The sequence below is a fragment of the Balaenoptera physalus genome (genome assembly GCF_965194825.1).
Source record: "Balaenoptera physalus genome assembly, chromosome: 20".
NCBI lineage: Eukaryota > Metazoa > Chordata > Mammalia > Artiodactyla > Balaenopteridae > Balaenoptera > Balaenoptera physalus.
In genome coordinates, this window is record NC_138901.1 from 13,550,848 (window position 1) to 13,578,432 (window position 27,585).

Consider the following 27,585-nt stretch of genomic DNA (forward strand, 5'->3'; position numbering starts at 1 on the left):
CCTGCATTTACTGCAAGTATCGTCAAGGAGTGGTTCTCAAAGTGTAGTGCATAGATCAGCAGCATCCGTATCACCTGAGAACTTGTTAGAAATTAAAATTATTGGATCAGAAACTCTGGGGGTGGGGCCAGTAATCCGTGTTGGAACACGCCCTGCAGGTGGTTCGCATGTGTGCTAAGTGAGAGAACCACTGGTCAAAGCACAATAAGGCAGAGCCTGTCGCCAACCCCAAATCAGAAAGAATCCAGGTTGGGAAAAAGCCAACCTGTTGCAATGTACAAAATGTTTTCTCACTGCTTAAAAACAGGATTAGAGAGGTAACATGACTTAGAAAGAAAAATGAAAAGCATCTGTGGCTTTTTGTTATAAACAGTAAAAGAACTGAAAAAAGAAGTGATCTTTTAAAGTATGAGTTTATTCTCCAGGTTTTCTTAAATATCCACAAATTAGTGCTTTTATTGCAGCTATATCCAGAAGCTGGAAACAATTTAAAATATGTTCTTTTATCATACATTTAACACTTACAAGAGATAGAATGGAACAGTATGAATTTTAGAGATGTTTTTCAATGATTCAACAAAAAGCATATGGAAACTGATAATTACAGAAATAATGATTGAACTCTAAAATAAAAACATAAATTATATAGAAATGAAAGGGTAAAAGGTGTTTCATTAAAAACAAACAAACAAAAAAACAGTGGCTCATCACCTCTCCTGCTGGTTAGTAACCTAATGAAAACAATGAGTCAAGTCTTCTCTTCTCCATATTAAAACAAAGTGGTTCTAACCTTTTCATGCATGCCAGCTTTAGGTCAGAAATGCGAGCCAGGATTTTAGGTTCAGAACATCTCAAATATTTTACTGCCTTAAGCTAATGGATTCTTCTTTGTAACACGAGAAATTGGTAATAACTCTTTAAGTTTGCTTGGACAGAAAAAACAATGGATGAGCATTTAATCAAGTCAAGTGGGATTTGGTCACTGGGACACAGTTACAAATGGCACCAAATCAGAACACACAAAAAGCTTAGTTTGAGGGTGAGCATGTTAAAATAAAATACAAAGAAGAGGAGCATTTGAGATCTTTACAGCAACATATTTGGCCAAACAGTCTAGGTTTGGCAAGTACGAGGGGAATGAGTCCCTAGAAAGATGAAGTTAATGAGAAGCTAGATTCAAATTAGTTCCAACTCAATTTACAAATTAACAATGCAAAATGATTTTATTTTCCATCCTTTTCATTCAAAAGAAAATTAAAAACTATATTCTTACTGCTAATGTAAACTTCTGATGTTTCTTACCTTGCCATATTTTTCGTTAGTTTTTAAAGATAAGTGATAGCAGATATTGTTATTAATGTGACCAATACATTAAATTTCCAAAGAATAAAATTAGATTAATATATGTTATTATTCACAATAGAGGTTCTACAACTGTCCCCAGCCCTGGGATCACGAAATAGGACGATTTAGTGATCATTAAATGGAAAATGAATTGTGAAAACTGTTGTTTCCAGAATGCCTTTCCCTCTCTATTTGTATTTTTAAAAAAAGACCTTATACTTTCTTCATTTAAACATATTTTAAATAACCTAACGTTGTTTCCTTTTTCCATTTTCTCTGAAATCAAATTTTAAAACTTCTAAAATTTGCTCATAGTAAGTGATCTCAGATGTTTCTTTTAACAGTAAAACTACTTTTGTTTAGTTCTGTTAAAAAAAAAGTGTCAACACTATACCATTTGCCAAGAGGGTGGCCTGAAGTCTTTTTGGTGATTTTTAATGCATTTTAGGTTGTTATCTAGCATGCATATAATGGAACAAAAGTTCCTATAGGAGAGAATGAATTTGGAGCATTAATGATGTAATTACACATGGAAGTTAAAGCCACAAAGGAGTTATAAAAATGACCTTGTGTATTAACCTCTGTCAACACAATTAGTTCAACAACTGGTCAAGGCACGGAAAGGGGGTAAAAATAAGCTACTGTGATTGAAACTAGCTTGACTCAAAAAAAAAAAAAAGTCTATAGCCTACCAGATAGCTCTGTACACACTCAATCTAGAGACTTTCTGCCACAATACTAAAATACAAATTCTTCACAAATCACAACTTTATCCCAAATGTTCTTATAGGTTCTATGTTGCTTTTTAAATTCTACTAAATAATCAATAGCTTTACAACAAAATTAATTTTATTTAAAAAACACTTAAATCACTATCCCACAAAATGTTTAGAAACACAGGTAACCATGGAAGGTAAACGTGCATATACTGCTTTTATTATTATAGTTATGGTTGTTAGCTGAATGAAAACAAATAGTAGCTAAAAAGGTTTCAAATGATAGAATAATGTATTTAGGTAAGTTATGACAATTTTTTGAGTACTCACAATAGAAATGTATTATATATTTTTGCACCAACTGCAAATGCAAAGTTAACAATGAAATCGAGGAACTGAAGATCAAAAGGGGCCTCAAACATATTCACTAGCTTTTAAACTTTAGACAAAAGAGCTGAGAATAGAAAAAAACCCAAAAAACCCAACATATACACCATAAAAGTCTTTTTCTTTTTTAATGACTTCCAATTTTGACTCTCTTCTAAAAGCATTAAGGGCATGGAGACGCTTACTGTAGATTATGTATCATCTCCTCTTTGGCTATGAGGTGTGTGGTTTTGTTAACTAGAGACATCAATGAGTTCAGTTTCTGAGACCAGTCATTTAATAAATTATTTGGATCCTTGGGTCTCTGGAAGTTGATAATTCCTGCCAACCTGTCTACTTTAGCAAAGATGGTCTTGTTAACTACTAGATTCGAGAGAAAAGCCTCTGACTCCTGCAAGAGAGAGACAAATTGGATTAAGACAAGATAATTTTAATTATCAATAAACAAAATTTAAGGAAAGCATTTTCTAAACTCTTCACTGAAGAATATGCTAAATTTCAATAATAGTTAGAAACTGCTGATTTCCTGCAATGATGTACTTATTTTACTAAGCGTCTAGGGAATGATTAGAATGAGTACATTCAAAGTCAGCGTTCAGTTTGAACCTCCCTGCAAACTTAATGCTGTGGGTACTGCCCAAGAGCCTGTTGCCAACAGCAACTTGGTCTACCTTCTACGTTTCCCCCTAAAAGGCAGTATTATACAGTTAGTTTGTTTCCAGAAATGCTGGGTTAGAATATATGCTCTGCCACTTGCCAACTCTGTAGCCAAAGAGAAGGCACTTTACTTCTAAGGACCCCGGCACCCTCGGCCAGAAACGAGAAGAGCTAATGAACTAACCGACGATCAAGCCCTCTAACCCCAACATTCCACGATTCTCCCTTTTCAGCTAAACTGTCAGACTCCTTCTGGTGACAGAAATGGCTTTTCAGATCATAACTATACACTTTGCTTAACGCCTATCTCTTTGTTATTGTACATTTTACCAACATGAAACCCAGACCTGAAGATGATATTCCTCTAACATGTCCTGGGTCCTTTTCAGGTGAACTGCAATGAAGTCTCCCTCATATGTTTTATTTCTACAGTTCACTTTTGGGAACCTAGACATATTTATTATAGAAATATATACTTTACCTTCAAATTAATCACTGTAAAACTACCATATTTAAGTGAAGATTTGAACAAGTATAAATAATATTAATGTAGCTATAAACTTGATATTTAGGCTACTCTTTGGTATTCAAGATAGCTTGGGGAAACTTTCTATCACCTAAACTTAATTAATAAAACAAAATTGATTTTCTTGCTCAATTTTTACAAGTCAATTGATTTTCAAAATGAATGGTTACAAACAACGTTTACTACTTACATCAACAGATAGATCCAGAAGTTGTGCCATCCTCTTCATTGTTATCCTCGTGTAATACTTGGCCATTATTCTAATATTCTGAGGAGAGAATAGAAGGCACGGAGGACAGGAGGACACAGCCGTCAGTAAGGCCAAAAGCCCATTTGTTTTCATATCCAAATAGGTTTAGTTAAAATGTCAATACTCAGAGCTTTTATTTTGCTATAGTCCACCACTGGGATGAAGCTGGTTCTAAATGTCAATAATGAAACTAAATATTTAGATATTTTGGCTTCTGTGGTTATTTTTAGTTATTCTGAGTACACTCTACAACTCTTCTAAAATATATATAGTCAAAATATAGGCTTAACTAAATTAGTTGTTAAAAGTTGTAACCGTACTAAAATATTTTTGCTAAATGCAAGAATCTAAAGTTAAGTTTTTCTGATTACGACACAAATGTTTAAAAGGCTAAAATTTTAAAAAGATCAAAATCATCTCAAAACGCTACCTTATTATCATTATAACTATGTAAAGATAACTCAAAATTAAACTCTTAATTTTCACTGGAAGTGGTGCTAAAGTTAGAGAGACGCCCCTTTGTTATTCTTAATGTTAACGTTACTAACAAAGCAGCAGCACTCACAAGGAAAAAGGGGGATGGTGGGGAGAAAAATAAGCTCATCTTTGAAGAAGCTGCACCTCCTCCCATCTCTAATCAGGGCTGATGGCAACACCAACCTCTCAGAAAGCATGAGAATCACTCAAGATTTCCCGCTTTTCCTTCATCCTTTAAATTTAACCAATGACCAAATTCTATTACTTTTCTTCTTTAAAATAGTTAATTCCATTCGGCCCACTCTTCCTCAATACCTTGGCTACTGCCTTAATTCAAGCCCATAAAGCCACTTAGCTAGTCTCATCTCCAGTCTTCTCTCTCTCCAAATCCACTCCTCGCACTTCCTCCCAGAGGACTCTTTATAAAACACAAGCCTGGTCATTATCCTCTCAGCTTCCTTACGACCCAGACCTTTTCCGTACCTCCAACTTCCTTTCTCACTGAGCCCTTTCCTTGGAGGTCCCCAAGTTCCCCTGTCTCCATGCCCCAGCCTCCATGCCCCAGCGCAGACCATCCCATCTGCCTACGGGGACTGCCCTCCCTTGTCTGCCTGCTGACTACATACTCTTCTCACAAATCTTACCTCCCACATCGATTCCTATGTATCCGGCCTGACCATTCTTCCTGGTGGAACCGATCAACTCTCTCCTTATGCTCCCCTCTAGTACATGTATACTTGTACCATAATACCTAATTTATAAATGTATCTTCCACTGTGATTTATTTTTAAGCATTTTGAAGGTAGCGACCATGTCTTATTCTCCCACGTGTCCCAGCACTTTGTACAGTGTGTGGCATATAGAAGGCTCACAATAAATGTTTGTTAATGAATGAATGGTGACATAATTCAATTTGTAGTGACACCAAGAAGATCAAAGGTCAGGTTTAAGACATGTTACCCATTTCCAAAACTACCCAGCGAGTACCAGAAAGAAAACACTCCCTCTACCCCCATCCATCCCTCACATTCTTAAGAAATTCCTTCTTATTTATATGCTATAAAACTTTGGATTCCTGAGAGGTCCTTTCAAAATGCAGCATGCTAACACAGTTATCTTTTCTGAAAAGCTAAAAAGAGGTGGGGGAAAAAAAGACAAGAGGGCTAAGATAAATTCTGATGTGCTTTGGGAAATAAGACAATAAACATCTGAACAACAAATTTACATCACTACTACATTGGGCACAGAAAAAAAAATCCTAAAGTGAAGAATTAAAGACATAACATCCAAAAGAAACATTTGAGGAATAAAAGTTTATGCTCAAATTTGCCAAAGTTTACTTCTAAATTGTCATCTCCATCATGCCAGATCCTTACATGTTCAACAACTCTGTTTTTCAAGTCTTTCCACCTTTTTTCACCTTCCTCTGTATAACCAAAAACATCAGTTGCAGGACTCTCCAGAGAACCTTTTCTTAATTCCATTCCATAGTCTTCAACAAGTGTGGACCAACGCATCAACTCCATTGTGGTAAAAAGCTTTAAAAGATCCCTGTAAATTAAATAAAACTTAATATATTCCAAATCTGTAAAAATTAAGTTGCATCTAATATAATAGCAAATTTTAAAATATCAACAAAGAGGATTTTTACAAAGTTTTGTCTGTAGAACAAGATACAAGTTATTACTTATTTTACCAACTTTACTATCATTTTTTCCACAGTAATTGTGAAAAGCACATTCCCCTACTTACCATTCTGCTCTCTCCTCTATTGTATTTGCCAATCTCTGGACTAACTGACTGTAAACTTACTAATGAAACAGATAAAAGAAAAACAGCTTAAAAAAAAAAGCACAATGTGCTTATGATAAAGCCTATGTCTGTTTTATTTACTTGCTTTTTATTTATTTATTTATTTTTGGCTGCATTGGGTCTTCGTTGCTGCGCGCGGGCTTTCTCTACTTGTGGCGAGCGGGGGCTACTCTTTGTTGCGGTGCGCAGGCTTCTCACTGCGGTGGCTTCTCTTGTTGTGGAGCACAGGCTTTAGGCGCGTGGGCTTCAGTAGTTGTGACACGCGGGCTCAGGAGTTGTGGCTCGCGGGCTCTAGAGCGCAGGCTCAGTAGTTGTGGCGCATGGGCTTAGTTGCTCTGCGTCACGTGGGATCTTCCCGGACCAGGGCTCGAACCCGTGTCCCCTGCACTGGCAGATGGATTCTTAACCACTGTGCAACCAGGGAAGCCCACGTTTTATATAATGGATTTTCAGAAGCATCTACTTCTGAAAAATCACAAAGCCCCAAACATTTACAAATGATAAAATTTATCAAATGATTAATTCAACAAAAGTGAGCTTGAAATAAGACTTCTACTTGATAAGTGGCTTAGAATGGAGTGTGTTATAATCTCACTGCATTAATTTCAAATGTAGTCCTAAAAAAACACTTTATTTTCTCTAGTTTTATTCTCTTATACAATCTATCAGCAACCAATTAAGAAGTATACACTTAGGTTAACCAATTTTCTTTCAAAACGGTGCTTCTACTGAGACATACTATACTAATTAGAAAAGTACTTACTTGTATTTAGGAATTTCTTCTAACTTCTTGTCACCACTTATTCGGTGAACCAAATCTGACTGTTCATTGTCAAAAGGAGCCAAGATAACATAAAGGACAACACTTTTCAGGGCCTAAAAAGGTTGTACAATGCAACAGTTTACATACAAGACTAGAAACAAAATGGAAACTTTGGCAGAAAGTGAAAATTCATGGAATAATTGTATATACTCATTTTTAATACTGTATTCAAAAGTCTTAGGGAAAAACCTTATCAGATTGCTCTTCATAGTGCTTTTCTTTAATGTTTACTTTTCGTAAAACTATTATAAAACAAATGCAGCGAATCTCTGCTAATTTTTTTTCCTTTCTGGCTGCGCTGCACGGCTTGTGGAAATCTTAGTTCCCCGACCAGGGATCGAACCTGCACCCTCGGCAGTGAAAGCACAAAGTCCTAACCACTGGACCACCAGGGAATTCCCGAATCTTTGCTAATTTGAATTACTACCTGGGTTGGCTTTTTTTTTTAATTGAAGTATAGTTGATTTACTTAGTGTTAGCTTCAGGTGTACAGCAAAGTGACTCAGTTTATATATATATATATGTATATATATTCTTTTTCAGATTCCTTTCCATTACAGGTTATTACAAGATATTGAATATAGTTCCCTGTGCTATAGGGTAAATCCTTGCTGTTTATTTTATATAATACATAGTGGTATGTATCTGTTAATCCCATACTCCTAATTTATCCCTCCCCCAACATTTTTTTAAAATAAATGTATAAAAAAAGGTTCTTATAACAAGTTAGCAGCAAAAATGTGGAATCCACATATAATCTATTCACAGACTTTACAAAGTAATTTTCCAAAGTAATGCTAGGTCTTTATCTGTGACCTTTGTTAGAAGGTAACCTGCTGTACATGTCTTAAATAGTAAGCCTACATTTCTTCAAAGGCCATAAATAATTCATCTGAATCAGTAAGGATAAAGTGAACTATCAACAGACTGAACAGAAAGCAGTACCACACAATTGCATGTAATTACTGAAGTTAAAATTATTTCAAAAAGTGCAAATTCTTCCTAATAAGTATCAATGTCAAGTTTAAGACTATATTCTTACCTGTTGCCACTTTTCACTTTCTGCCTGTATACAGGGAGTATCATAGATTGCTCTGTAGTGCTTACAAATAGACAAATAAGATCCTTCATGTTGATCCAGCTGAATCATTAAGTTATAGTATTTCAACTTTAATTTCTGAAAAAAATTGACAAAATAAATTGGGGTTTACGGGGTTTCCCCCCAACATTTTCAAAGTAAACTTATAGTAAGAGATAGGCTTACCTCTGTATTTTCTTCCTGGAAAAATTTGGTGTTAATTTTCTTGCTAATGATTTGTGTACGAATGTAATCCTTCACAGCTAGGCAGAGCCGCATTTGCTCCAAAATAAACTCCACTCGCTCTTTCTTTTCCATTGACCCATACGTTTCCACCTAGCAGAGTAAGCCCCCAAATAAGATTATAATCTTTAGTAATGTTTTTAAATTGCAACAAAATTAAATAGACATTAAAAATTCACACTTGATAAATAATATAAACCTTCACGCATATTGAGAGAGTGTTGATGGTGATATAAAAAGCTAGTTTCCTCCAGGAAATTACAATTAAAAAAAATTATTATACAGTAAAATGGATTTTTTTCTTTTGGTGTAAAGTTCTATGAATTTTAACACATGCACAGATTTCTGCAACCACCATCACAATCAAGACACAGAACAGTTCCATCACCTGCATATCTCCCTCACATGCCCCCTTTACAGTCACACTCATAACCCCTGAAAACCAATGATCTGTCCTCCAATACCACAGAACCGTGTTTTCTTTATTATTTATTTATTTATTTATTTATTTATTCATTCATTCATTTTTGGCTGCATTGGGTCTTAGTTGCGGCACGCGGGCTTCTCTCTAGTTGAGACGCACAGGCTCCAGAGCGTGTGGGCTCTGTAGTTGCAGCACGCAGGCTTAGTTGCCCCACAGCATGTGGGATCTTAGTTCCCCGACCAGGGATCGAACCCGCATCCCCTGCATTGGAAGGTGGATTCTTAACCACTGGACCATCGGGGAAGTCCCCCAGAATTGTCTTTTCAAGAATGTCGAATATAATATGCAACCTTTTGAGACTGTGTTTACTCAGCATAATGCTTTGAATAATAAGATTCAATCAAGTTGTTGTATAAATCAAACAGTTCATTCCTTTTTATGGCTAAGTAGTATTCCATGCATGGATGAACCCCAGTTTCTCCATTCACCTGCTGAAGAACAACTGGGTTGATTCAATCTTTTGCCTATCACAAATAAAGCTACTCTGAACATTAGTGGACAAGTTTTGTGTGAACATAAATTTTCCTTTCCCTTGGGTACCCAGGGATGGGATTGCTGGGTTATACAGTAAGCATATGTTTAACTTTATAAGAAACTGCCAACCTGTTTTCCAGAGTGGCTGCACCATTTTGCATACTGCTCAGCAATCTATGAGAGTTCCAGCTGCTTTGCATCCCTGCCAGCTCTTGGTATTGTCAGTATTTAAAAAAAAAATTTTAGGTATTCTAAGAGGCATGTAGTAGTATCTCATCATGGTTTTAATTTGCATTTTCCTAATGGCTAATAAGGAAATGACAATTCTAAAAATGAAAAAAGATATCAGTTGCAAGCTAACTATATAATAGTTGAAACCATTATACAAAAAAGAGGCACAGGTCTTTTTAAAATTCAGATGACAAGGCTGATATGACCCTTTATGGATGCAGAATGTAGAGTTACAGTAGATACCAACAAATATAACAGAGAATCAATTATATCAAATACTATGAAAAAGTTTCTAATATAATATTTGGCATACATATATTATAAATGATATATAACATCTAGAATGACACTTTTACAAAGTAGAATGAAGTAAGGCTGTTATTACTACAATTTGGTCTGAAAATGTTTTTATTTCACTGTCTTGTCCTTCGTAATTTTTTTTAATAGTTATTCAACATATTGTGTGCCAGGCACTGTGCTAAGCACTCTACGTACACTAATTCTCCTTTGTAATTTCTTAAGGAAAATAGAAACACACACAGTGAACCATCAGTGTTTCATTTTGACATGTTCACTCACTCTCCATGTGTCAATTACTTTGAAGCAAATCTCAGACAAGATATTATAAATAAATATTTCAATATGTATCTCTAAAAGATAAACTGAAAAAAAATATCATACCTAAAAGTTCTTTATATCACTAAATATCTAGTCAGTCCTCAATAGTCTCATTTATTTTTTTAATCAACTCAGAATCCAAATAAGGCTCATACTTTGCAATTTGTAGATATGTTTCTTACGTCTCTTTTTTCCTTGCCATTTATTCATTGCAGAAATCAAGCCAATCACCCTACAGTTTTCTAGAGTCTGAAGTTTGCAGACTGCGTCCCTGTGGTATCCTTTAACAGCCTCCTCTGTCCCTGGTATACCTTAAAAACTGGTAGTTAAACCTAGAGGCGTTATATAACTGAGATTAATTTTTTTGGCAAGAATACTTCACAGGGGATGTTGAATCACGAGGCATATAGTCCTCCTGGTTGGCAAATAGAGTTGGGAGGCAAAACTATGGAGCGAATAAAAACATCAGTGGTTGCCAAGGGTTAGGGAGAGGAAGGGATAAATAGGCAGAGCACAAAGGGTTTTCACAAGCAGTGAAACTACTCTTTATGATACTACAATGCTGGAGACACGTCATTATATGTCTGCCAAAATCCGTAGAGTGTACAACACCGCAAGTGAACCCTAAAGTAAAACTCTGTACTTTGGGTGATAACAATGTGTCAATGCAGGCTCACTGACTGTAACTAATGCACCACGCTGGTTCGGGATGCTGATAGTAGGGGAGGTTGTGTGTGTTGTGGCAGCAGTGGGTATATGGGGTATCTCTGTATTTCCCACTCAATTTGCTGTGAACCTAAAAATACTCTAAAAAAAAAGTCTTTTAATTGAAAAGAAAAAGAAAAAGGTGTGTGTTTGGTGGGGTGGGGAGCCTGAAGTCAAACAGAACTAGTGGTAATCCAACAAGTTACTTAATTCCTTTGAGTCACAATTTCCTTGGCTGAAAAGTGGGGATAAAAATAGTGTTGCATGTGAACATTAAATGAGATCAAGTATATAGAGAACACGTTTTAAAAAATGACAACAAACACAACGCATGCCATACAAGTTCCTTCCAGTATTGTTTTTTTCCTTTCCTTTATCTAAAATGGATAAGGTACATGACTGAAAAGTTAAAATAATCTATTTAACTTAACGGGGAGCCTTTGATGGACTAAAATTATAAGCAAAAATTTGAGCATAGGGCTTCCCTAGTGGCGCAGTGGTTGAGAATCTGCCTGCCAATGCAGGGGACACAGGTTCGAGCCCTGGTCTGGGAAGATCCCACGTGCCGCGGAGCAACTAGGCCCGTGAGCCACAACTACTGAGCCTGCGCGTCTGGAGCCTGTGCTCCACAACGAGAGGCCGCAATAGTGAGAGGCCCGCGCACCACAATGAAGAGTGGCCCCCGCTTGCCGCAACTAGAGAAAGCCCTCACACAGAAACGAAGACCCAACACAGCCAAAAATTAAAAAATAAATAAATTTATAAAAAAAAAAAAAAAAAAAGAACGAATCCGCCTGCCAACGCAGGGGACACAGGTTCGAGCCCTGGTCCGGGAAGATCCCACATGACGCAGAGCAACTCAGCCCACAAGCCACAACTACTGAGCCTGCGCTCTAGAGCCTGTGAGCCACAACTACTGAAGCCTGCACGCCTAGAGCCCGTGCTCCGCAACAAAAGAAGCCACCGCAATGAGAAGCCAGCACACCACAACGAAGAGTAGCCCCCGCTCGCCGCAACTAGAGAAAGCCCGCGCAGCAATGAAGACCCAACGCAGCCAAAAATAAATAAATAAATAAATTTATTAAAAAAAAAATTTGAGCATAGTTTATGTACATTTTTCTGATAGGAGAAATGGCTTTTCTCAGATTTCTTAGCACTCTGCTATCTCATTTTAAGGCCTCTCTTAAAAACTGTCCTGAAACACAGCAAACTATGAAGGAGTTTTTCTTTGTTAAACCAATATAGCCTAGAAGTTGACCACCAATCAAATATTCATTAAGAATGAAGCCAGTGATGAACAGTAAATTCCTAAGGCATAAGTAAATGAACGTGATTTACTGGTTTTATTTAAATTCTAAAGAGAATTAAAATGTTCAAATAAGGGCACAAAGTTAAGACTAATTTGTTGATCCTACTTTTCTTCAAAACTTTTTTAGCAGTTAAATTTGGCTGGGACCATAATTACACAACTTCCAGCTACTTAAATAACCTCACACTCCATAGTACTCACTCTTAATCTTGGTGGTTCAGAAGAAAGTGATAAGGTGCCAAAAGAAGCAATTACAAGAAAATATTGCTGACTGTTTTTTTTTTTTTTTTGCTGCGCCACACGGCTTGTGGGATCTTAGTCCCCCAACCAGGGATTGAACCTGAGCCTTCGGCAGTGAAAGAGCCAAGACCTAACCACTGGACCGCCAGGGAATCCCCAAAATACTGCTGACTGAATGTAAAATTTTACATACTCTAAAACGCAGCACCTTACCTGTAACTCTTGTAAAATGGAGGCTGCCTCTTTGACGTCACCGTTCTGCTCTTTTATAGTTGCTAATGTTTTAGTCAGCCGAGCACGCTCAATTTCAACGTAAATCTGCAAAATACGAGAGGTTTATATTATCTAAATTCCTACAGAAACGTGATAAAGTTGAAAAGGTAGAACTGAACTATTATTCAGACAAGGTATTTCTCTTGCAGCTGTCACGCACTTTACCCTCCACGTACAAACAGCACTGTGCGACATTTTACATTTCACAATCACATAATTTTAAAGAAAATATCTCTATAAAACGTTATCCATATTTTGCAGCTTTGCTTTGAGAACCTAAGTATGAAATCACTGTGCTTAACAACTAACAGGACCAAAAACTAAATAAATGGCACAGAAAGTGCCTTTAAAAGAACTGATTATTTGAAAAATAACACTTTGCAAAGAGCGTATGCAGTCTACTATCTATAATTCAACCAATACTCTCATTCTGATTTCTCTTTAAATGCAAGGCTACTACTTTCTCTAAAAACATCTGATCTTGCTAAGTTAAAGTTACTAGCATTTTTTGCAGCCATTTGTAATGTTAGTAGATTTATAATTTCCAACAAATTAAACATTAAAAATATAACTACAGCCTAACAAAGTCTAGGGAACTAATTTTCATGCTTGGGTTTGCTGACCCATTTAGCCTTTGCTCTGCAGCAACCCCTTTTCCCCACTCCAGTCCCAAATCCTTAATCTCCAACGATAACAAACTGCTTACACTTTCCTAAATGTACTAAGTGTTTCTCACTCTGATATCTCTGCATATAATTTCCCCTATGTCTTAAATGCCCTTCTCCCTATGCTCTGGCCCAGCAGAATTTCTACTCATTCTTAAAAAGCCAGCTGAGCCACCATAAACTCTCTGAGGCTTTCCTGGGGTCCTCAGCCAGTCAACCCCTACCTCTGTGCTGCAGGGAACAGCAGGCACATTGCTACTGTCATGACCAGCACAGTAACTATTTCCATGATTGATCTCTTTGGAGGTTAAAAATAGCGTCCTGCCCATTTTGGACCTCGCACAACACAGGTAGGTGCTCAATAAATGTTTAATGAACTAAACTATCAAAAGAGGCAGTAAGTTATATATAAACTAAGTTTTTGTCTTCAAACCACAAAAATCTACCTAGAAAGAAACGCATCTACCACAGCCACCATTTCATACTTGCCCTTTTTAGAGAAACACTAGATTGGGGGTGGGGGATGGGGCACAGGCATCGAAAGAAATACAGATAGATTCTGGCAAGACAGTGAAAGTCTGAAAGCTAACCTCACACTGTAAACACTCTAAGAAACCTTAGCTATCCCAAACATTACATTACACATGACATTCTGTGTATTCCATCTTAAAAACACATACATATGTACTTACATAAATTGTTTAAACACATAAGTATCTCTGAATACAGGTAAGACAGTACCTACTGTGAGTTCTGCTAATAGAAAACTCACCTTTCCTTCTGTAACCATTCGTAGAGTATCAATTAATCGAAGTTTGATTGGAAGGTCTGTGATTTCCTCAACGTAAGTACAGCACTGCTGAACCATTTTTGCAACAGCCTAAAATAATAAAAACCATTCATAAGTTAAATTCATTCCTCGTACAGGAAAAGGAAGTATTTTATTGATGGAAGTGCTGTGGTCAAATCTGGTCTTCCCAAGCAACTCTAGATACTGAATTGCCGATTAAAAAAAAAAAAAAACTCAACCCCCTAGCCCCACCCCTGCAACCCTTAGCTAAGAAGTACTGAATACTCAGTGACAAAGCAGTAAAGGTTAGGAAAACCTCAGGTGCAAAGACCTTACCCCTCTCCACTACAACTGGTGGGTGAGCTGATTACACAACAGGAAAGGTGGAAGAGGCATGTCTGGCAATGTCTGTTAGAAGGCTGGCTGGCTAGCTTTTTTACAGTCAAGAAGAAAAGTATGGAAGAAGTGGCAACAGATTAAGGGCAGGGGAAGGTGGGGGGAGAGAAAAGCAGTGTTTAACAGTGGCTGTGACAGCAGTGAAGCCATAAAAAAGAGTCAGTGGCAGAAGCAGAAGGTAAGACAGTTCCACCATCTGGGCGGGGTGGAGGAGCCACAGCCAGCCACGTCACCTCAATAAAATGCGACACTGAAAAGCACATCATCTCTTGCCCACAGTTCCCTGACAGGTAGTACAAGCAGACTGTACTACATTTCTTCCAGCTCTAACAGTCTATGATCTAGGTCGGGGTCAGCTGACCTTTTCTGTATATGTTTATAAATATTTACACAGTATTTTAGACTTTGTGAGCCATAGGATCCTCTGTGGCAACTATTCATTTTTATTCTTTATTTTATAAATAAAATTATTTTATTTATATATTTTTGTCTGCGCTGGGTCTTCGTTGCTGCACGCAGGCTTTCTCTAGTTGCGGCGAGCGGGGGTTACTCTTCGTTGTGGTGCGCGGGCTTCTCATCGCGGTGGCTTCTCTTGCTGCAGAGCATGGGCTCTAGGTGCGCGGGTTTCCCTAGTTGTGGCTCATGGGCTCTAGAGCGCAGGCTCAGTAGTTGTGGCGCATGGGCTTAGTTGCTCCGTGGCATGTGGGATCTTCCTGGACCAGGGCTCGAACCCGTGTCCCCTGCCTTGGCAGGTGGATTCTTAACCACTGCGCCACCAGGGAAGTCCTGTGGCAACTATCCAGCTCTGCCTTTGTAACTCCACAGATATGCCACACGTGACAAATGGGTGTGGCTCTGTCCCCCCAAAATTTTATTTAAAAAGGTGGCAGGTAGGATTTGGTCCTTGGCCCATAGTTTGCCAACCCCTAATCTAGATTCCAAACAGCATATCATAATCATTGATAATAATAATTAGGACTCTGTCATCAGGAAAATGTTAAATTACATTAAGCATATTTTAAGATAGCAGAAAAGTAAACAAAATATCTTGCTGTCAATTATATCTCAGTAAAGCTTTAAAAATAAATCCCATGGTATACCTTGCACAGATTTCCTTGAAAGACATTTAATGTTCACATAGCTCAGATCAGACTTAATATCTGAAAATTAGCTGTTTAGAGACTCCCAGGAGTTCCAGACGGCGAAGGTTTTTTTGTAAAATATAACTCTTTCAGTAAGTGCAAAGCTCTGGAACACCCAGTCTCTCACAAAACAGATGATCCCTCTAAAACTAATTATAATAATGATTTCTAGAAGGGCATACAGCTTGATCATTCTAAAAGCTGTGCAAAAAATACATTAACAGAAACCAGATGGGGAAAAGAAAAGGAAACAAATCAACATCCTAATGATAAGTGAACATCCTGCTGGTCCCTGAGAAAACTGTAGGGAAGTCACAGTTGGCGTGATGCTGACCCTCTGCGCTGAAGTGACAGTGAGTTAGAAAACGTTAATCTTAAGCAATCTAGAAAAGGTTATTTTAAGAAGATTACTACTTTCTAACCCTGATAAAGCAAAAATGAAAAGTTTGAGGTAAAAAGTAATTATGAGAAAAGGAAAGAGATATTTGGAGTCCCTAAGTACTTTCCAGCTGTGAAGACATAACATGTTAAGGCACAAAGAGCAGCTCTGGTTCCAGTTCTGGGGATGTCACTGCCGGCTGTAACACTGACTCCAACTCCTCTTTCCCCGAGAAGCCTTCCCTAATAAACCTAATTAAAACCTTTCTCTTCCTCTTTTCATACATCTTAGCATTTTTACTATTCTAATGTCACTTACTATATGTTGCCATGTATGCAAGTAATTTTTTTTAATTTTAAAAATCAATCTTGGGACATGTTAAAGATTGCTATGATTACTTGCGATTTATGTTCTGTACTAAGCTATAGGTTACTTACACATTTCTTCACATTCCAAGAGCCTTACATATAAAATTCAGTTTCTCTATCAGAAAAGTAACAGAGTAAACAGTCTCTCTACTAGTTCTAAAATTTTATGACTCTATGAAATTAAATCTGTATTTTAGGATATGTGCTTTGAACTTTATATTAATACTATATAAAACACTTATTTTTGTTTATTTTAAGCCAGGTTGCCCCAAGATTTCTAATTAAGTAGCCCTTTCAAAATTGTCCCATAGAAAGCAAGTCTCTTAGAAAATCAGAGGAAGATGAAGGCTTATCCATGTTAGTCTCTCAAACCACAGAAATGAGCAGCAAAAAGCATATTTAAATGAATTTCACATTCACATGTACTAGAGAGCCTCAATTAAATCTATGTTAATTCTTAACAGTGAATTTTATATGCATGTAAACTTATCTAAGAAAAAGGAAAAAAACCAATCACAGTAACTTTGCTTTTTACAAAAAATAATTTAACCCACTCTAGTATCAAGCTCACTCTCGCAGCAGACTAATTAATAAAATAAGGGCTTTGGACAAGAACCGTGTACTTCTATTTTTTGGTTCCACTACTACCTTGTTTTACAATGTCATTACCTTTACCATTTGAAAGCAAAAGATAAAAACCCATAAGCTACTCGGAACAGCATTTTAAAGATAAAATATAAATGTAAAAAGTGGAGTCTACTTCTATAGAGGATCATTTAAATATATCTCAAGCAGAACAGGAAAGCAGTAAAGAAAATCCAGCTTCACAAAAACACCAAAAGAGAACATATATAACCTTAAACAAAATGAGTAGTCTGAAATTTTAAACAAAATGATGTCTGAAAATGGCCTCAAAAATAAGTTAAATAGGGGCTTCCCTGGTGGCTCAGTGATTGAGAATCTGCCTGCCAATGCAGGGGACACGGGTTCGAGCCCTGGTCCGGGAAGATCCCACATGCCGCGGAGCAACTAAGCCCCGCAGGCCACAACTACTGAGCCCACATGCCACAACTACTGAAGCCCGTGCGCCTAGAGCCTGTGCTCCACAACAAGAGAAGTCACCGCACTAGAAAGCCCGCGTGCAGCAACGAAGACCCAACGCAGCAATCAATCAATCAATAAATAAGAGAGAGTAGCCCCCGCTCACCACAACTATAGAAAGCCCACGCGCAGCAACTAAGACCCAACGCAGCCAAAAAAAAAAAAAAAAAGTTAAATATTAAGTGTTTAATAAAGGCATGCTTAAGTAAATTACGGACTATCGACTTGACAGATTATAACACAACCATTTAAAATAATAAATACGAAGGAGCGACATGAAAATAGAAGAAAGTTGCATCAACACTCTCAGAACAATTTTGTAAAAATATGCAAATATATAAAGACTAGGAGACAAAAATAAAAGCAGTTGTCATGAGAATATGGATAGAATTTTTAAAAACTCTCTAAATGTTGTGATGTTGATTTAACAGATTTAAAACAGATTCATAGAAAGGTTTTTTTCTGCAAGTCCTTATTTAAATTTGAATGTATTTGTTTTTGATCAATCATGAACTCACTTGTTTTAACTGACTCCGTCTTTTTGACAAAAGGATAATATTTTCATTAAGTAAATCCCATTCTTTAGCCTCATAGCACATCTTCACTACTGCAACTAAGATACGGGATGTAGACACCATATCAGAAGCCTGTAAGAATGAAAATATATTGAAAGTTAATGGAAACAGTGTCAAATGAAATTAATGGCAATTGAGGTTTTCAATATAATCTACTCACAGTTCGGGTCTGTTTTTCCAAAGAGAGAAGGGTTTCAATGACTTCTTGAAGTCTTCCTTCCTAAAACAAAAGGTAAATGAACAATGAAAACACCAAGAACACAAAACCAAATAACTTAGTCTAACATGAGATGTTTCTGACACAGAAAGACAAAATCAATAGCCTATTTTAGAGGAAAGAGACTACTGTTGTCTTTTTCTCCTTTTCATGATACTGCCTGCTTCTCCAGAGGATTCCAGAAGTCAGTGGTTCCCAACTTGAGGCCCACAAGCTACTTTTTTTTTTTAATAGATCTTCATTGGAGTATAATTGCTTCACAAGGCTGTGTTAGTTTCTGTTGTACAACAAAGTGAATCAGCCATAAGCATACATATATCCCCATATCCCCTCCCCCTTGAGCCTCCCTCCCACCCTCCCTATCCCACCCCTCTAGGTCATCGAAAAGCACCGAGCTGATCTCCCTGTGCTATGCTGCTGCTTCCCATTAGCTATTTTACACTCAGTAGTGTATATATGTCAATGCCCTAACCCACTGCTGGGCATATACCCTGAGAAAACCATAATTCAAAAAGAGACATGTACCCACAATGTTCAGTGCAGCACTATTTACAATAGCCAGGACATGGAACCAACCTAAGTGTCCATCAACAGATGAATGGATAAAGAAGATGTGGCACATATATACAATGGAATATTACTCAGCCATAAAAAGAAATGAAATTGAGTTATCTGTAGTGAGGTGGATGGACCTAGAGTCTGTCATACAGAGTGAAGTAAGTCAGAAAGAGAAAAACAAATACCACAAGCTATTTTTAACATTTCAAAATGCCTAGGAGAAACTGACTCTAGAACAACAATGATTTAACACTCAAGAAAAACATCAAGTCTTTGTTTTGGATTCTAATTCATCACCTCAGTGTGGTAACACCTGTTTATTTTGTTCTGAAGAGACTCTTAACTGGCTGTCACCCATGTCTTTGAAGAACAAAAATGGGAAAATGATGATTTCTTTATAAATTCACCAAAAGTATTTTAAAACATGAAGTTCTGAGGAGAAATAAAAAGGATATTTGGTGGTAAAAAGATAGGAAACCCTGGTTTAATTTTTCAATGACTTTAGAAATAAATTATAATTGTGCTTAAAGAAAACAAAGCCTGGGCTTCCCTGGTGGCGCAGTGGTTGAGAGTCTGCCTGCCGATGCAGGGGACACGGGTTCGAGCCCTGGTCTGGGAAGATCCCACATGCCGCGGAGCGACTAGGCCCGTGAGCCACAACTGCTGAGCCTGCGCGTCTGGAGCCTGTGCTCCGCAACAAGAGAGGCCGCGACAGTGAGAGGCCCGCGCACCGCGATGAAGAGTGGCCCCCACTTGCCGCAACTAGAGAAAGCCCTCGCACAGAAACGAAGACCCAACACAGCCATAAATAAATAAATAAATAAATAATTTTAAAAAAGAGAAAAAAAAAAAAGATAAAGAGAAATAAACTTTAAAAAAAAAGAAAACAAAGCCTACCTGAGATTACCCACGCATGCTATTCCAAGTCATCAATTGACAATAATCTCTATCTCATATGTAAAAACAAAACATTCTCGGACTTCCCTGGTGGCACAGTGGTTGAGAATCCGCCTGCCAATGCAGGGGACACGGGTTCGAGCCCTGGTCCGGGAAGATCCCACATGCCTCAGAGCAATTAAGCCCGTGCGCCACAACTACTGAGCCTGCGCTCTAGAGCCCATGCTCCGCGACAAGAGAAGCCATTGCAATGAGAAGCCCACGCACTGCAACGAAGACCTAACACAGCCAAAACATAAATAAAAAAATTCTCCCTGGGGCATACATTAAGAAATGGGAATAACAGGGCTTCCCTGGTGGCGCAGTGGTTGAGAATCTGCCTGCCAATGCAGGGGACACGGGTTCGAGCCCTGGTCTGGGAAGATCCCATGTGCCGCGGAGCGGCTGGGCCCGTGAGCCACAATTACTGAGCCTGTGCGTCTGGAGCCTGTGCTCCGCAACAAGAGAGGCCGCAATAGTGAGAGGCCCACACACCGCGATGAAGAGTGGCCCCCACTTGCCGCAACTGGAGAAAGCCCTCGCACAGAAACAAAGACCCAACACAGCCATAAATCAATAAATAAAAAAAAAAAAAACAAATACTTAAAAAAAAAAAAAAATTAAAAAAAAAAAAAAAAAAAAAAAGAAATGGGAATAACAAAATTCAAATAATATAAATCTAGATAATATACCAGGACTAAAATAAGCCATCATATTAGGAACCACACATTTTGATAAAAACAAAACCAACCCACAGCACAAAGACTGCATTAATTTAAGATATTGATATTACTAACACACTGAATGAATTGGAAGTGATGAGGAGGGTTTCATTTATAAATTGCTTTTCTAACCGTAAAGGAAATTTATTTTTATTTTAATGACATTCATAGATGGTACATGAGTACTACTCTTTTACTGATGAGAGAAACTAAACAGCTTTTGAATTAACGGCACAAATAATGTTTAGACTTTTCAAAATACTGTTCCCATATTTTCCAAGATAACTTTTAAACTATGAATTTTCTAGGCAGCACAGAAAATGTACTGTATAGGTATTGTTTGAATTTATTTTAATTAAATCTAAAACATACAATTACTAACATTTTAACAATGTTTCCCATGCAAAGGGGAGCACCAGTTCTGAAAGCTGTATAGGTTTACGTGTACAATAAATGTTGGCTAAATGTCCATCAGAGCAGAAGAACAAAGAACAAATCTATAAATTCTCCAAAGTTAAAGGTTAATAAATCATAAAAATCAAAGAATCGAAACCTGTGTTGTTCAAAGGTCAACTGTAATTTCCATAGGGAAATGGTTACTACTTGGCAACAAAATATAGTGCAAAAATAGCTAAAATGCAAAATACTGTTTACTGATGGTCCCCTCTTGTCACTTTTGTAATTACTATTAGTCACATGATTGTGATCAACAGCATGTAATTTACTGTATGGTATTTTAATTCAGAAATATGGATTTTAAAGAACTGCATCCTACAATGAAGGAATCACACACCACTCTAGAGCTGGGGTCTACCAGTATCAACAAAACATTAAACGTCACCGTCACCTTCTCAGACAGGCATTCTTGGATAATGCTCTCTAAAGTCAGTAGTCACTCAGCACCTCCTTTAACACTCCAGCCCACTGACTTTCTGCTTTGCAATGACCCTGTGGACAAAGATTGTCACCTGCCGTTTCAGTAAACAAAGGATGTTGCGGCCGTAAAACAGGATACTGGCCCTAGATAGTAAAGATGCATATCAAAGAAATGATTTCAATAAGCCCAGGCTCCTGCATCTTCCCCTACAGAGAAAAACACTAAAATCATTAACTTGAGATGTCTGTTTTTGTGATTAGCAGTAATCTTTTGATGTTCAACTACATGTTTGTTTTTTTTCAGCCAAAACTCCTATGTATTCTGGCTCCTCCATCACCTCTTTGGAACAGTCCCTCAGAGCTATCTGAGTGGCTGCCTTCCTGGGCTATAGTTCTCAGTAATGCCCCAAATAAGACATAATTCTCCACTTTTATTTAGGTTGTGCATTTTTTTCAGTCGACAACCCCAAACTCTTTCCCATTTTAATGTTCACTGTCTTTCTAATCTCACTAGAATGTACTCTGTAAGAGCAGGGGTCATGTCTATACTGTTCACCACTGTAGCTCAGTGCTCTGCACCTGCCCAAGCATATAAGGGTGTTTTTGTAGATATTCTGGAGCATCCCTTTATACCCTGTACCACAGTTATTAATGTGCATGTCTTGCCTCCTAAGTGGTCTATAAGTTCTTTAGGGCTGGACATTGTTTGATTGTTTCCCTTACACCAACCTGTACACAGTATGTGTTCAATGGATTGACACTGACCTGACCTATTCACTTGATCTTGGCTTACAATTCCTGATTCTTACTGTTACAGTAAGCAGGATGTGACAAATTATATGGCTGACAATTCAGTGCTATCTGAGAAACGTTACCATCAATTTCATTAAATACAACTCCCAATTCTCTAATCATCCCACTTTTCCACCCAATCTTCCACGTTCAAGCTTATGGCTAAACACCTTCCTCGTTCCTTTCCTATCTATTCACATATCTTCCTTGAAATTCTACCTCCTCAATGCTGCCTTTCAACTCAGAGGAACAAGGTGGTCAGAGCTATCAAAACCAACTTGTTAGAACGTGTGACTTTTGTGGCTCCTTTTTCTCATTAAAATAATCCTTGTCAATGAGGTAAATGACTAAGGAGTTTATTCAACATCAATACATGTTGGGTATCTGTATATTCTGTATGTTTGTGTCCTTTAACTCCTAAAAGATCCAATCTTTTAATGATTTCTTAAACAACCTCAACAAGTAAGAAAAGGTCCATAAAAAGTTAACCACAAATAGTTGAAATGTAATGCCAATCCAATACTTTTAAATGACCTATTTCTTGAAGGGGTCTTTTGTCCAAGCTACTAACAATCAGTAAACTGTTTTACATTTCACCTCCTCTTTATTTTTAGTGTTAACCATGAGAAGAGGTTGCAGGTGACCAACTGAAATGAAAAGACATTAAGAGGAGGGAGAGGGACTTCCCTGGTGGCGCAGTGGTTAAGAATCCTCTTGCCAATGCAGGGAACACGGGTTCGAGCCCTGGTCCAGGAAAATCCCACATGCCGCGGAGCAATTAAGCCCGTGCACCACAACTACTGAAGCCCGCGCGCCTAGAGCCCGTGCTCTGCAACAAGAGAAGCCACCACAATGAGAAGCCCGCACACCGCAACAAAGAGTAGCCCCCGCTCGCCACAACTAGAGAGAGCCCGCGTGCAGCAATGAAGACCCAACGCAGCCAAAGATAAATAAATAAAATAAATTAAAAAAAAAAAAGAGAGAGAAGGGAGAAACGAAGGATACATTCGATTTAAGAATGCAAGTAGTCCCTAAATAACCATGTGCCAAATATACACAGTAATCCAAAAGCAGGCGGTGGGGGTAGGGGTTGGAGGGGAACCTTCTGTGCATTAGAACTGTTAAATACTACATCTTTACAGTTCAGAAAAGGCCCTCATTAGATTAATTTTTAACTCCTTAATGCAAGGGTGAAATGACAACTATTATCTAGAACTAGTATCACTTTTATTATCTCACCAATCTGATACAGGGTCCTCAAATACCAATCACAGACGCAGTAGAATGCAATGGTTAAAAACAGGCTCTGCAGCCAGACTGCCTGAGTCTAAATTCCAGATCTACCACTGTGTTAGTTTAAGAAAGACACTTACCCTCTCTGACCCTCAATTTTCTCTTCAGTGATATGAGCATAATAATATCTACAGTTCCTACTTCATAGAGTTGGCGTTAGGATTAAGGCAATACCTATGAAGTTATGCCTGGAACACAGTATGTACTTTACCATCATCATAATAGCTAACATTATTAGTCACTGTTGTTATTTGCTAGGTGAGTGTTAGGACACAGAAACAGAATTGTACTAGGTCAGGGACTTCCCTGGTGGTCCAGTGGGTAGGGCTCTGTGCTCCCAATGTGGGAGGCCCAGGTTTGATCCCTGGTAGGGGAACTAGATCCCGCTTGCATGCCACAACTAAGAAGTCCGCATGCTGCAACTAAGACCCGGAGCAGCATGCATGCATGCATAAATAAAGAAAGAAATAAAGAAATAGATAGATACACAGATAGATAGAATTGTACTAGGTCACAATTGTAGGAGATTCAAATGGCCTAGATTTGGCAAGTATACCACCTGGGTTTAGACTTCGGTCTGACTTTTGAAGGCTTCTGCTATATGTGGTATTCTCACCTGATACATTCTTATTAATTCTCTATACACATAATTTTTATCTTCGAATGTCTTTCACATTAAAAATAAAAAATGTCTTAAGGAAAGTAAGCACAGAAGTGATAGTCTCTTAAAGAAACCATGGGATGTAGCAAAAAAGAACACTATACCTATTGCTAGGAGACCTCAGCTTGATCTGATTCTTCTATAGACCTTGGATAACTACTGAAGCTGCCTGAACCTTAGTTTTCCCACAAGCAAAGTGAAGATAACAAAACTTCCTTCAGTTTTATTGACGGGCTCAAAATAAAAAACAAAAGAATGTATGCTAAAGTGTTCCATGCATTCCAATGTAGAAATGCAATGCTTTAAGTATTTTTTTATGATTGGCAGAATGGCTAGAAAATAATATAAAATGAGGGATAGAAAGCAAAACAGGGAAACATACCCTAAAAAACCCTAAGACAACTATCTAATCCAGAAGTTGAAAACTGTGGGTCTGTATTAAAAAAACCTTCTACCTTCCCATGCCCCAGCCCTCTTTCCCTGCCCCGCCTTCCCACAAAGACAATCCATATCTACACCTTGTTTTGTTCGACAGGCACAGTGGCTTAAAAGAAAAACCAAATGGCTTTAATTTTACATAGTTTAACAGGCCCCAACATTCCCTGCTTGAAACATTTCCATCACCCACTTGACACCTAAAAAATCATTTGGCATTTGAGTTTGCAAATCTTCTCAACGGTCTTGAACATAACAGCGATGTTCTAAATAAAGGCCATACATTGACTGCTAGAACAACTGTAGCAGCGAAATATGTTTTTCTTCCTGGCCTATAAGCTATTTGAAAGCAGGAGCTCTGTCCACTAATCTTTATACCCCCATAAAGTCTAGCACTGACTGGGTCTTGCACACAGCAGGCTATCAGAAGAAATTGGTATGGGGAAGATTTTTTTTTCACCCTAGTCTCAGTTCTTGGAACAACTGTACTCCTTTAAAGCAATTAGTTTCTTCCTTATGGAAACTATCAATCTATTAATTCCAAAGAGGTGGTTTGGGGCTGACTTTGACCTGTACATATGTTTTGTTTGATCTACATGGTATTGGCTCAAACAGTGCTTTAGAACAGATTAGTGTCCAGTTTCTAAATATAAAGGCAATTCATATAAAAATCCATACTCCTGGGGCTTCCCTGGTGGCGCAGTGGTTGAGAGTCTGCCTGCCAATGCAGGGGACACGGGTTCGAGCCCTGGTCTGGGAAGATCCCACATGCCACGGAGCAATTAGGCCCGTGAGTCACAACTACTGAGCCTGTGCATCTGGAGCTTGTGCTCCGCAACAAGAGAAGCCGCGACAGTGAGAGGCCCGCGCACCGCGATGAAGAGTGGCTCCCGCTCGCCGCAACTACAGAAAGCCCTCGCACAGAAACGAAGACCCAACACAGCCTAAATAAATAAATAGCGCTCCCTTAAAAAAAAAAAGAAAAATCCATATTCCTGGTCTCTCCCTCAAATTAGAGGAGTTCATAAAGCGTGGCCTTCATTTGCAATTGGCAAAGATTAACCTGAGGTGCAGAGTTCCTACTCTCTTTCCTTGAGCAGGTGCTCAGAAGTTCAGGTTTCATTACACTTTGCTCACTAGGCAGGACACTCGGTGAGAGCAGAAGCTCTAGAATCAGTATGCCTCGATTTGCATCCTGGCTCCACCACTTTACTAGCTGTATGATTTTGGAGCATATGACGCAACTTCTCTTAGACTGTTTTCCTATCGTAAAATAAGAATGATAATAATACCTACCTCACAGGGCTAAGGTGAGGATCAAATAAGTTAATACATGAGTGCCTGGCACCGCAGAAAGCACTCAATAAATGTCAGTGATTGTTTATCTGCCCCGCGCTGGAGGTGTTTGAGTTTTCCAACCTCTATGTAACTGGTGATGTTTCTTTTATGTAACTGGTGATGTTTCTTTATAGTAGCAGCTAAAAAGCTCAGAGATGAATTGATGGCTACCCTCCACTTAGGGTACTGAACCTAAGAAATACAAGTGTATCAACTTCATCATCTTTCCCTAACCTTGTCTTTTGTAAAGCCCCACTAAATTCTTTTTTGGAAAAAAGGGAAGCATTAAAAGGGTTCCTTCTGAGAATTAAATGTGAAGTATTACTTGACACTCCTCCTGCCCCTGAATTTATTATGTTTTAAGGTACTTAGGTAGTAAGCTCCTTAAGAGGCAAAAACAATCCTATTAGTGAATGTATCCCAGACGAATAGCAACACATGTTTGTGGCTGGATTGATCAAGGAATTTAAAGAGGCCTGAGCACAACCCTTAACAACATTCCCCGATGAAAGTGATCCAACAACCATCCAAACCCTAGTCAGGCAAACCTAGGTTTAAATCCCTGGTTCTACCTATTACTAACTGTTAGGATGGACAGACAACTCTAAGCCTTGGTTCCTTTACATGTAAAATGATACACAAAGTTGCCTGACACACAGCATCCCATGTTGCATGATAAATGTTCGGATCAAGTAAAATTTCTATTTCATGGGAGATATGCAGCTGGGCTAAACTACTGTTAACGACCTCCATTAATTATGTTACTTTGTACTTCTGTGCCTGTTTGTCTTTACTTGTGCAGTTCCCGCTCCAGGGATGACTCCTCCTCATCCCAATCTTATTCTTCAAGGACTGATACAAACGTCAGCTTCTCTGTAAAACCCTCCCTTAACCGACCAGTAAGAACGAACGGCTTCCTTCTGTGTTCCAGTAAGACTTTCATACTTGTATGGCACTCACTACCACGCGTAACTTGCGTAATTTGTTGGGTACACGGACCCCTTAGGGACAGGGGTCCTGTGTTAATCACCTTCGTCCCTGTCCCTTCCCCTGGCCAAAGGCCAAGCACATCGCCACGATGCGTACGCAACTTAACCAGAGAAACTGATTCGACAAGAGCAACAGAACTAAACTCTCTGATCTAGCGTGAATGCTGAAGCGGCCTTAACCCCTGAGAAACTACTAAAGTAAACGTGAAACAGTATCCAAGAAAAGGTACAAAGTACTAATGGAGCCCCAACTCCTCAGGGAATGAACTGACCATCCATCCTGGGGAGGTTCTGGGAAGCTGTATGCACTAGCGTACTCTGGCTGCGGGGTCTCCCTGGTCAGGAAGACCTGGGATCTCCTACTTCTGCAGGCCTAGCTCGGGCCGGGCAGGCAACAGGGGGATGCGCGCTCCAGCCCGCCGGCCCCCTGAGGCCTAAGCAAGCTCGGCGCCGTGACTCAGCCCCTGGCGCCCGCCAACAGCCAGCCGGCCTCCCCTCACCTTGGCCAGCTTCTCGCACTCCGGCAGTCGCTGATCCACCGTGGCGCTGTAGTCCACCTCCATCTTGACGATGCGCCCATCTGCCCGCTCCGAGCCGCCTTCCGCCATGGTCCCTGCCTGAGCGTCCCTTGATGTCCCCCTGCTTCGGCACCACTCGTCACCCACACCGGAAGCCGCCGGCGCACCCGCTCCGGCAGTGCGTCGG

The 27,585-nt window shown here is 38.8% G+C and overlaps 1 protein-coding gene across 1 annotated transcript; it reads right to left on the reverse strand.

Annotated features, from left to right (window-relative positions):
- Nucleotides 1–394: 394 nt before the first annotated feature.
- Nucleotides 395–27,581, reverse strand: PSMD12 (proteasome 26S subunit, non-ATPase 12). The gene is made up of 11 exons (XM_082442097.1): nt 27,381–27,581; nt 18,224–18,283; nt 18,007–18,135; nt 14,085–14,192; nt 12,588–12,692; nt 8,257–8,406; nt 8,035–8,169; nt 6,933–7,045; nt 5,734–5,908; nt 3,821–3,898; nt 395–2,838 (listed from the first exon to the last, which is right to left on the reverse strand). The coding sequence occupies exons 1-11, from the start codon at nt 27,486–27,488 to the stop codon at nt 2,629–2,631; spliced, it is 1,371 nt and encodes a 456-aa protein (XP_082298223.1). The 5' UTR covers nt 27,489–27,581; the 3' UTR covers nt 395–2,628.
- Between the last annotated feature and the right edge of the window lie 4 nt (nt 27,582–27,585).

Bases quoted from the DNA above. Each gene is read 5' to 3' on its own strand.
- PSMD12 (XM_082442097.1), bottom strand. From the start codon at position 27,488: ATGGCGGAAGGCGGCTCGGAGCGGGCAGATGGGCGCATCGTCAAGATG. The intron at 18,284-27,380 runs GTGAGGGGAGGC...CTTTTGTTTTAG, and splicing joins AGTGCGAGAAGCTGGCCAAG to GAAGGAAGACTTCAAGAAGT. The intron at 8,407-12,587 runs GTAAGGTGCTGC...TTACTCTGCTAG, and splicing joins CCATTTTACAAGAGTTACAG to GTGGAAACGTATGGGTCAAT.